The sequence below is a fragment of the Adiantum capillus-veneris genome, chromosome 6 (assembly GCF_014529385.1).
Source record: "Adiantum capillus-veneris isolate H3 chromosome 6, ASM1452938v2, whole genome shotgun sequence".
In the NCBI taxonomy this organism is placed as follows: domain Eukaryota; kingdom Viridiplantae; phylum Streptophyta; class Polypodiopsida; order Polypodiales; family Pteridaceae; genus Adiantum; species Adiantum capillus-veneris.
Window position 1 is genome coordinate 135311219 of NC_140936.1, and position 11184 is coordinate 135322402.

At 40.9% G+C, this 11184-nt stretch overlaps 1 protein-coding gene across 1 annotated transcript; it reads left to right on the plus strand.

The window, feature by feature from the left end:
- The first annotated feature begins 440 nt into the window (after positions 1–440).
- Positions 441–8778, plus strand: LOC147456325 (ABC transporter E family member 2). Its single transcript, XM_086514842.1, has 11 exons — positions 441–660; positions 1980–2065; positions 2208–2305; positions 5755–5872; positions 5985–6074; positions 6163–6467; positions 6836–7031; positions 7115–7300; positions 7375–7644; positions 7718–7963; positions 8124–8778. The coding sequence occupies exons 1-11, from the start codon at positions 558–560 to the stop codon at positions 8241–8243; spliced, it is 1818 nt and encodes a 605-aa protein (XP_086370968.1). The 5' UTR covers positions 441–557; the 3' UTR covers positions 8244–8778.
- The last annotated feature ends 2406 nt before the right edge of the window (positions 8779–11184 follow it).

Genomic DNA, 11184 nt, shown 5'->3' on the forward strand with positions numbered 1-11184 from the left:
CGGCAACTTTGCCTCGGTCGAAAATGACTATTCATCGCCCAAATCTACCTCAAACCTCAAGCTTTGCATAAGCTAAAATTGCATCTTCAACCTCAGAATTCACGTATTTTACTTTAAGCACCTGCAATGCTTCCCAAAGTGCATCAAACTCGCACACAGTGCAAAACAAAAAACTTGAATTTTTTTGCATACAATCGATTTGAGCTAATCATCAGCAAAACAGTGAGAAATTTACAAACATTTTCTTCTACAAGGTTGTAGACTACGTCAAAATGGAGGGGCACGATGATTATAATTTTCAAATTTGACTTCTACTAGGAGAAGAACTAGTTCCTGGTTTCGGTGCAACTTGCAAGCAAGGTTTCTCTTCCTCTGGGCTAGCCTTACACATACGTCCGGGCTAATAAACACGGGCCTTAGCGATCAAGCAAGGTCGGCATCTTGCGTTTTGGAGTGTGAGGGCCACGTGGAACAATTGGCAAATTCTCCAGTTGCTCTGCGCGTCCCTCCTCCGCCCGTCTCTGCGGTGCCTGCTCTTACCGCGAGGACTCCCAGCTATGGCGGATCGGCTCACCCGTATCGCCATCGTCAGCTCTGATCGCTGCAAACCTAAGAAGTGCCGCCAAGAGTGCAAGAAGAGCTGTCCGGTGGTTAAGACAGGTAGGTCTTTGCGAGAGAGAGAGAGAGAGAGAGAGAGAGAGAGAGAGAGAGAGAGAGAGAGCATGGACCTGTCATCGCCCCCCTGCCCCTGTTTCTGCACCCATGAATACATGGCTGTATAAAACAATATAATCTTTGATTACGGCTTTGCGAAGTGTTAACCTTATTGACCACTCAGGAGAGCGCTATACAATATCAACCACTTGGGGCAGAAATTTCTGAGCACAAGGGAACACTCGTTAAGTAGCTAAAAGATTGTATACTAGTAGAGACGTCGATCATCCATGGATGGGCAAGTGAGTATCAATCAGAAATGGCTGGCCCGTTCTGCAAAGTCTATTGTTGGGATTTTGCTAAAAACCAGAAATTTCTGAGCACAAGGGAACACTCGTTTATTAGCTAAAAGATTGTATAGTCTATTGTTGGGTTTGGCTAAAAACTCGGTGCTTGGTTGCGTAGTATAGACTTAAAGGAGTGTCTATGGAATGAGAACTTAATTAGCATCTATAAGGTCTTGTCTGATTTTTATCTTGGTAGCTTGATTTGGATGCAAAGATCTAGTAGGTGAGTTTGTGGATCATAGTGAAAATAGACATATTTTTGTGGTGTATCATTCTTGTTCCAATATCGATTGGTTTACAATCTGGATGCATTTCTCATGTCACCATGTGCTCCCATTGTCTTTTGTCTAGTTGGGGTTTTGTTTTTTCCCCTAAGATGTGCCGTTTTTCTCCCCGTCATTTCGTTGACCTGATGAAACAATATTTGTGAGTGTGGGAGCATTTGTTGATACAATGCTTGATGGAGCTACCATGAGCTTATAATTTACACTTTCCTTAGAGGTGCATTTGGACTTTGCTAAGGTTTATGTTATAGTCGTGAAGTTTTTGTTAGAGCAGTTACCAGTTCTGTTCATTGAATTCTTCCTACCTTTAATGGTGCATATATTCAGTCTACTCGTCTTTTATCATAAGTTATTTTTATCTTTACTCCTTTTATAACTTTTAGTACTAGGCTGAATCTGCCTTGTGTTGCTAGAGTCATGTCAAGGACTTAATATGCAAACTTTTATTTGCTCGTGTTTGTGGTGTGGTGTGTGCGCACATGCACATTGGTGGGGATGTTGCAGTATTAATGCGTGTCGTGTGTTGTGGGCACATGTACACTTGCAATTTTGTCATTGACAACGTTAGTGGGGATGCTGTCTATATATTTGTCTGTATTTGTCTATAGATATAGATACTCACATCCATCCTAGTTTGTTAGGTTTGTCCTTGGTGAAGCTAAATTCTTATTGTTCTCTCTTATTTTATTTGCAGGAAAATTGTGCATTGAGGTTTCACCTGCATCAAAAATTGCCTTTATATCTGAAGAATTATGCATTGGGTGTGGTATTTGTGTGAAGGTAAGGTTACTTATAGATAATTGAAAACTAAATCGACAAACTTGAGAAAGCTGTTTTTCTCAAAACTTTTCGTGGAGGCAGCTGGGCATTTGTCAGATCTTCCTTCTGTTAAGAAACTAACTATTTCAGCTGTTTTTTGCAGAAATGTCCTTTTGAAGCCATTCAGATTATTAATCTACCAAAGGATTTGGACAAGGATACCACACATCGATATGGTGCCAATACTTTCAAGCTGCATAGGTGAGGTTTTTGGAAGTTTTTATTTCTGAAGGCTGTGTAATCATGATTATGTTGGAACTTTTTGTTTAGATCAAGAATCAAGGTATTTTGTCTTGGTTAAACCAGAGTGATTTTGATTCTATTATGTTTCCACTTCTTTAGCTTTTATGCTTACTTTTGTAGCTCTAATACTTGCATGTTCTCCATGCGCTATGTGAACACTCTGCTAAGCTGAGGCTTAAGTGGTGAAAGTGGGGACCTTTGTAGGTACTTGTATATTTCTAATCTTTACATTACTAAGCACGTGTATTGTTAGTAGGTAAGACGTTTAATGAAATAAGTGCTGCATTTGCTTGTGTTGAAGTTGCCGTAAATGAAAGATCAATGAGGCAGCTCTGTCATAATGAGAACCCTTAGTCCCTTATGCTGTGCTATGGACTCATAAGTTAGGTTCCGTCATCAAGTACCTTAGGCTGAAAAGTTAGTTCCGTCATAAAGATAACTGCAGATCGTGGGTTTACTTTTTGCAGACTGTGCTAGCTGAGGCTTACGTGGTGAATTTTTGGGCCTTTGTAGGTACTAGTATATTTCTCATATTTACATTACTAAGCATGTGATTTTCGAATAGATCTATTAAATGCTGCATTAGCTTGTGATTATAATTCAAAGTGACTGTAAATGAAAGATGAATGAGCTAGTTCTTATGTAAACATAACTGCAGGTTGTGGCTTCACGTCCCTTCGACTGTGTTATGGACTCATGACTGGCTATCTATATTTGCTCAGCGAGTCCGAAAAGCTAGCGCTCTTTGACAATAGCCGCACCTAGGCTATTCATGTGAAACCAACGAGGTAGCGCATGCTGGACGAGCAAAGAGACCGCGGCGAGATTATTCTCGAGGGATTAGCCCACTACAATGATTCTATACCCTGCACTTCGCTTTAAATGTGAGTCTTGTCCTGGAAGCATCAAGCAGTTGTAAGAGGAGGCATAGTAAAGCAGTTAGTAAGGTGAGGCATAGCTAGTGAAGCAACTTGTATGGGTATATTTGCAGGCATAGTAACATGGAACAGAGGGGTGGTTATCCTAGGATGGGAACCGGGTCAGTTGGACGTCCTGGTATGCAGATTGTGACATAGATGGTATTCTAGAGCCTATCAATTTCTGTTTACTTCTAGTCATTTGGCTGGTCGTGCCTTTCAAGTCTTGGGCTTTTTGGATCTTCTTCCTCATGGCATCAAGATGCAAGGCTGCAAGCCCGTACAATGAAGTGCCTACAATGCAAACCTGAGAAACAGAGAAACTCAGTATTTTGTCTCTCTTAATTCATTGCTATGGCCTGGCCTTCTCTTCACCGCTTACTCCCGTCTCTGGTCCTCACTTTTGGCCATCCCTTGTTTTGGAAGCATACTTGTTCCTGTCCCTATCCACCCTCTTGTGTGTGTAGGTCAGGTTTTCGTACAAACCATTATTTAAAGACGGTTTTATGCAGTGTAGGGTACTGGTGGGCTAGATTCGTCAGATGTTCACATAGCTGCTTTGTGTATCAAAGCTCCCTAAAGGCAAAGCACCTCATTGATTGTGGGGGTCTTGGTATATTGTAGCTTTGTACCTTCCATTTCTCTACGTAGCATAACTCTGCATTTTGCCAATCACAAGCACCTTTTAATAATGCTGCGCTTCTTTAGTGCTAGGCTTCATTATGGCTGAGTCTGCCCTGCATCTCTAGAGTTATGACAGAAACTCAGTATACAGATCTTTGTATTGATGTATGCTCGTGTGCGCGTGCGTGGTGTGGGAGCATATATTGGTACCTTGTTCTACACCCACTATCGACGTTAGAGGGGATATCATAGTATTTAGTCAATTCTATGCATGATGGAGCTGATGGTTATATTGTCTTGTGGGTGACTACTATGAGTCTATACCTTGCACTATCCTTTAAGGGTGAATCTGGGCTTATCCTTGATTCATCTAGGTATATAATACTGTGCAAGGTGTATATAAACTTAAATTTCCCAACTGAGGATGTTTTGTTAATGTTTTAACATTATAAGAAACTATGTTAGACAAGTTTACAGGTGCAGTGATCCTCCATAGAATCCGCCTCTTCTGGATTGCTCTTCTTTAGTAGAGATACCACCTGCGTCTCTCTTGCTGTGCTCATGACACAGTATGAGCAGAGCTTCCCCCCCCCTTGGATTACAGAAAATGTGTATGCTAGAAGATCTGATAGATTCTTTTTGAAAATCAAGAAATAGTCTTGGATCTTTTTGTATATTTTATGGACACTTAGGGGATCACACCTATGGTTGCATTCCAAACTCGTATTTATCCTTCTTCCCATAGTGTACGAGAAATATGCGTTCTGGTAATAGTGCTTAACATATCGGTTGTTACTTATATGCACTCACTAGTACACATACATGTGTGTGTGCATGCATGTATATCAAGTTGTAGACATATGTATGTATAAATGCATACTTGTGCATATATGTCAATGTCTATGCACAACCATGCATATTTAGACATGTACATTTATTTGTAATTAGTACTTAAAACGTATTTTTCGTAAGATTACCCAAACTGTACAATGTTTTTATCGTTTTTTTGGTGCTGTATTTATTGTACCTATCCACCTCGATCACACCTTTGTGGTGATCGACTTTGTAGATCATGATAAACTGCAAAAAGGAACTTGTGTTGGGACTTTGCAACTAATACCGAGACAATGCGTTTTGCAAGTACCTTCGACGCATGTGTTACTCTTGTTGACATCGTTGATCTTTACCGCCTTTTCTTTCTATCATCTGCCATCTTGCATGTCAACCATTCAACAACATCATGGGAATCCTTTAGCTTAGCACTCATTTTTATCCAATTACTGAGCTGCCAGAGCATGCCTTATCATATCACCCACATCATCATCGCTCTCCCACGTTTTTTGTAAAATTTATATGCTTTCACCCTATTGCCTTTTCTTTCTATCATCTGCCATCTTGCATGTCAACCATTCAACAACATCATGGGAATCCTTTAGCTTAGCACTCATTTTTATCCAATTACTGAGCTGCGAGAGCATGCCTTATAAGTTACATACCACCCACATCATCATCGCTCTCCCACGTTTTTGGTAAAATTTATGTGCTTTCACCCTATTGCCTAAAAACGTTTATCTTTTTGAAGACTCTGACTTTGACATGTGTTTGCCTTATTATTGGTTAGTATGCTTAGATAGCTTGATATATTTTTATTGAAGGAGATTATTAAAACCAGCATGAGAGCTGTGACGTGCATTATTTCCTTCGTATGCAAATCAACTGTTAGAAGATAGATTAATTACCTAGCATATTTGCTCACTTTAAACAAACTTCCAAGATGCTACTAAAACAAAACTTCTAATAGAAGTTGTGGACGGCCCTGATTTGGATTTTGCCTTTATTGACTTTGTGATACATGAGTTTTTGCAGGTTGCCTGTGCCAAGACCTGGTCAGGTTTTAGGCTTGGTTGGAACCAATGGTATTGGTAAATCTACTGCGTTAAAGGTGTTGGCTGGAAAGCTCAAACCGAATCTCGGAAGATTTGATGTAAGCTTCACAATTTTTGTTTTTGAAGTTGTTTATTGACACTTATATGTGTGCTTTCTAAGTTCTTAAAAATTTGGAGAAAACTTTGAGCTTGTTGTGTTTGGCTTTATAGAATCCTCCCGATTGGCAAGAGATCTTGACATATTTTAGAGGATCAGAACTCCAGAACTATTTCACTCGTATACTTGAAGACAATCTCAAGGTACCTGTTTCTCTAGAATTGATCTCTTCTGAGCTGTCAGCATGTTCTAATTTCAGAGAAATTTTTGCTTTATGCATCATCTTTGCAGGCAATTATCAAGCCTCAGTATGTTGACCATATTCCTAAGGCTGTGAAGGGAAATGTGGGGGAGGTTCTTTCACAGAAGGATGAAAGAGGTTTACAGGAAGATCTGTCTCGAGACTTGGACTTGATCCAAGTCTTGGATCGTGATGTAGTGGATCTTTCAGGGGGGGAGTTGCAACGTTTCGCTATTGCAGTTGTTGCAATTCAACATGCTGAGATTTACATGTTTGATGAGCCCTCTAGCTACTTAGATGTGAAGCAGCGGTTAAAAGCAGCTCAAGTTGTAAGATCGCTACTGCGCCCAAGCAGGTATTTGCACGGCCTTGTTTTCCTTCTTGTGATCCTCTTGTGGTTTCATTATTTGGGCTCTAGATAAGCCGATTGTGCCCATGTTATCCATCTTCCAAGGGGCCCATGGTAATAAGGCCTTTCCATGAGCCCCTTTCGTGTGTTTCTGGTTTTGGGAATTCTGTGTGTGTTATATCATGTACCCTTTTCACGAACTATCAACCTGGCTTTTTATCACTCAATGAATTTTGACCAATTTCTAGGGACGAGTGGGTAAGTGATGCATGGGTTAGATCTCTGTTCTTTTGTTATGGCAGTCTTAGTCACCTCACAGGCTGAACAAGTTATCGTGTGATTGTTGTACTGAAATAGCCACTTTGAGTGTGCAGTTACGTCATCGTGGTAGAGCATGATCTCAGCGTGCTGGACTATTTATCCGATTTTATCTGCTGTCTTTATGGAAAACCCGGTGCTTACGGCGTGGTTACACTTCCATTCTCAGTTAGAGAAGGCATCAATATCTTTTTAGCTGGGTTTGTTCCTACAGAGAATCTTCGGTTTCGGGACGAGTCTCTGACTTTTAAGGTAACAAGCGCCTCTCACAGCCCTGGGGTTGCAGTCTGTCTTACCTTGTGTTGTGTTTAATCACACGTATTATTCTTTGATAGGTTGCAGAAACTCCGCAAGAGAGTGCGGAAGAGATTAGGACGTATGCTCGTTACAAATATCCAACAATGTCGAAGACACAAGGGAACTTCAAATTAACTGTGAAAGAAGGAGAGTTTACGGATTCTCAGATTATTGTTATGTTGGGGGAGAATGGGACAGGCAAAACTACCTTCATACGGATGCTGGTATGAGGTGCTCATCTTGGATATCCATGTGTTGGCGCTTTTGATGTGGTGCTTATTTGGGTTGAATTTTGTAGGCTGGTCTGCTCAAACCGGACACTGTGGATGATTCTGAGGTTGAAATCCCAGAGTTTAATGTGTCTTACAAACCTCAGAAAATCAGCCCAAAGTTCCAAAGCACAGTCAGACATCTCTTACATTCAAAAATTCGGGACTCATACATGCACCCGCAGTTTAATACTGATGTTATGAGGCCGTTGCAAATCGAAGCCCTCATGGATCAGGAGGTTGTTAATCTTTCTGGAGGGGAGTTGCAAAGGGTTGCTCTTTGCCTTTGTCTCGGCAAGGTTGGTAATCTGTGTGTGAATTCTTTTGCACTCAAAGCAACTTGCTTACCCTCCACATTGCTTTGTTTAACAGCCTGCAGACATTTATCTTATTGATGAGCCCAGTGCTTACCTCGATTCAGAGCAGCGTATTGTGGCTTCCAAAGTCATCAAGCGTTTTATTTTGCATGCGAAGAAGACTGCTTTTGTTGTGGAGCATGATTTTATCATGGCTACTTACCTGGCAGATCGAGTAATTGTTTATGAGGGCAAACCTGCGATTGACTGTGTTGCTAACACTCCACAGAGCCTTCTGACTGGAATGAATCTGTTCTTATCGGTATGTACTTGTGATGAAAATTACTCACTTTGGGTTCAATAGGCTGTCTATTTACCTTTTTCAAAATTTTAATTCTGTTTCTTTGGGCTTTTTTTGGTGGGGGGCAATCTTCTATTCGCAAAATCCAGATTTTTTAATTAGGAGGTTTGATTTATTGCAGCATTTGGATATCACATTTAGGCGTGATCCAACAAACTTCAGACCTCGCATCAATAAGCTGGATTCCACAAAAGATAGGGAGCAGAAGTCTGCTGGTTCCTATTATTATCTGGATGATTGATGTGTCTTTGGATGAACTGGAGTTAAATCTATCGGAGACACTGAAGAGACACAGATCTTCACGTCACATGTGCACGTCAGTTATGGGTGGGCAGTGTATTCATGCAGATTCTTTCTGCCATCATGGCAACTGTGCTAATAAGGCTGGATGTGAGGAGAAAAGCTTGATTCCTTCGAGCAATGGCTATGGTGGAGCTTCTACTTGATTACACGCTGCTTGAGAGCCCAGAAAGAGCATGTATCGGCAAGGGGCTGTCTTAATTTTTCCAGAGGTTTTTGATTTGGTGATTTTGGGCTGATGGCCCAGTATATATATTGTTACTAACGAATTTTCAAAGAGATGAGTGCATTGTATGAGTTTTTTCAGTTCCTGCAAGGGCAGGATCTCGGGAATCTATATTTATTTTTTTACTTACAAATGTTGTTGTTTTGAACATTTTAAAGTAATCTACCGACATGACTTTTTTATTCTGCAATGCAGAAAGCATGCAGTCTTTGTACTTAATATAGCTTTTAAGAAAACTAAACTTAGCTTACCTGTTTTTGCAAAACCCGTGTTTCGTCTCTTCCTCTGCGTAGGACATTTGGCTTTGTATGAATTTATGGAGTTAGGGGGTGTGTACATCCTTGGCTTAAGCAGAAAATTGTGGTCGTCTGTGCTTGATCTGGTCGAGCAGGGCAAGGTATGCAAATGAGTTGAACTACGGAGATTTTGTCTGCGTCTGATGTGATATGTCTGTTGCTTGTTTGCTTTGGCAAACGTTTTGCCAAACTAGATTGTCATACAGAAAAGCTTTTTTGGTAGTAGTGAAAAGCGTCCTGCTCATGATTTGGTATGCCTTGTCCATGCAGTTCTACACCGTTTTTGGCTTAGGGAAGTGGCTAGTATGGAATGGAACTCTTGGGAGCAGTTATGGACTGTTGGATTCAGCTTTTCAATCAGTGCCACATGGCAAGCTAATGATGGCAAACCTAGTTTTTTTGGTCAGAGGATTAATTAAAGCACTGTCTTATGTATCAGAAAGGCATTGTGAGGATAATTTGACATGGTTTCCTATTTTTTTCAATAGTGATCAGCTCTCTGCATGTTGCTTAAGAAATATGAGGTGTTTGTTGAGTTGTTATTCTGAGCATTGAGGATTGTGATTGCCTTCCAATAGTCAAGGGGTAGGGAATGGTGACGACCCGGGAGCCATGGTGGGAGTCAATATTATGGGGATGGTCATTTATGACCATTCCCGGCCGTCAAGGGTCGGGGGCCATGCAGTGAGCTCTGAAAAATTAGGTGTACTGAGGTGTGCCACAATGATTGGGGGAGAATGAGGATTACGCGTGCTAGCACTACTTGGTCTCCAAGGATTGGAGGAAACGGTGGATTATTAGGAGTGCTGACTTGCCATGCAATGATTGGAAATTATGCTTGAAAATGATTGGAGGAGGTAGCGCTGATTATGGGTGCTGAGTTGGAGATCGTACAGTGGCCCGCAGATTGTCAGTTGCATTTTTCGAAGTCCGAACGCTGCTTGGCAATCATCCAGCAGTGCTGCATGTTTATCCTGTCTAGTAATGGCAGCAGGATGGACGGCCAGGATGGCTTGCTTGCCCCTTGACCCCCGACCTTGGCGGTTTAGGATATAATTGTGAGACATTAATAGGTGAAAGGAGTCCTTTCTAGAGAGTTACACTATGTATGGAATGAGTTTCAAATGCTGGGAAAATCAAAATTATTTGTGCATTTTTTTTTAGATGCGACTCAAAAAAGACAGTACCTGAAATGATTATTATTTCTTTTCTTAATGATTTGTTTCTAACCTCAAGGTAGAGGGTTTGGCATCATGATTTTGTATTCGTAAGGGGGGAGGCACGAGAGCGGAATCATGATGCTACATAACATAGTACCTGAAATGGTTATTATTTCCTTTGACAATGATTTGTTTCTAACCTCAAGGTTAGGTTTGGCATCGCGATTTGTTATTCATAAGGGGAGTTGTGCACGAGAGCGGAATCATCATGCTACTTAAGACAGAGCAAAGGCAAGCTTTCTACGGTATCTTACTTCCCTTTGAGGGTGTTGTGTGTAAAACAAGCTTGGTTATATAATCACACATGTATAAGGTTATCCCTACTACCTGTCCTGCACTCATGGTTCTTTTTAATAAAAGAAGGTGCAGAATGTTTTGATATCTTTTGAGAATCGAAAGAACTAAGATGTGACTAACCTTTGTGATTAATTTTGGGATTTTGAATGCTTGTGGTACCTGGAAGTGTATGGTTTGTTTACTTTACTTATTAGGGAGATTCCTCCTCAACGTCTCCAATCTAGAGCTTCCTCCCTTTCAACACAACAGCCCGTCAGATTCAAACGTGCATGCAACAGAGACCTCCTTAACTACACCACAAGAGCACCAAGCTGATCTGTTAACAATCCCGGAAAAGAAGTTTAAAAGAATAATCCTTTCGCTACCTTGGTCGTGCACGTCATGTGCGCCTTTGTCCCCTCCTCCGCCTCTTGGTTGTGCAACTTGTCCCCCCCCCCCAAACCCCCTTTCTTCCCTATCCACCTCTTGCTTGCACAATCTCGCTCTCACGTCTTCTCTCTGCCCCCCCCCAAAAAAGAAGAGAATATGGTCTCCTAATGCTCAATTTTTTGAATTAAATTCAGTTGGTACTCCTTCGTAATTGCTATCATTTCCCAAGCAATCTTTAGGTGCATATTTGTCGAGAATTGGGATGATTGTTAGGAAATGAGATATTTGTCCAATTGTTGTTTGTATTTTTTTGAAATTTTGTATAATCCCCCCTCTTATCTCTCTATATCAAAATTTTTGCACTTCTATGGAAAGAAAGTAAGACATGCATATAGATATAATAGCATTTAGAAAACCTTTCAAACCCCATGTGCAAACATCTTGTTGAGGAGACCATAATACTTTTATTGGAGG

What these genes read in the sequence shown, in the direction of transcription:
- LOC147456325 (XM_086514842.1), top strand. Translation starts at nt 558, where the DNA reads ATGGCGGATCGGCTCACCCGTATCGCCATCGTCAGCTCTGATCGCTGC. An exon ending in TCGCTACTGCGCCCAAGCAG is followed by an intron (nt 6,468 to 6,835) that starts GTATTTGCACGG and finishes TTGAGTGTGCAG; the next exon opens with TTACGTCATCGTGGTAGAGC. An exon ending in GAATGAATCTGTTCTTATCG is followed by an intron (nt 7,964 to 8,123) that starts GTATGTACTTGT and finishes GATTTATTGCAG; the next exon opens with CATTTGGATATCACATTTAG.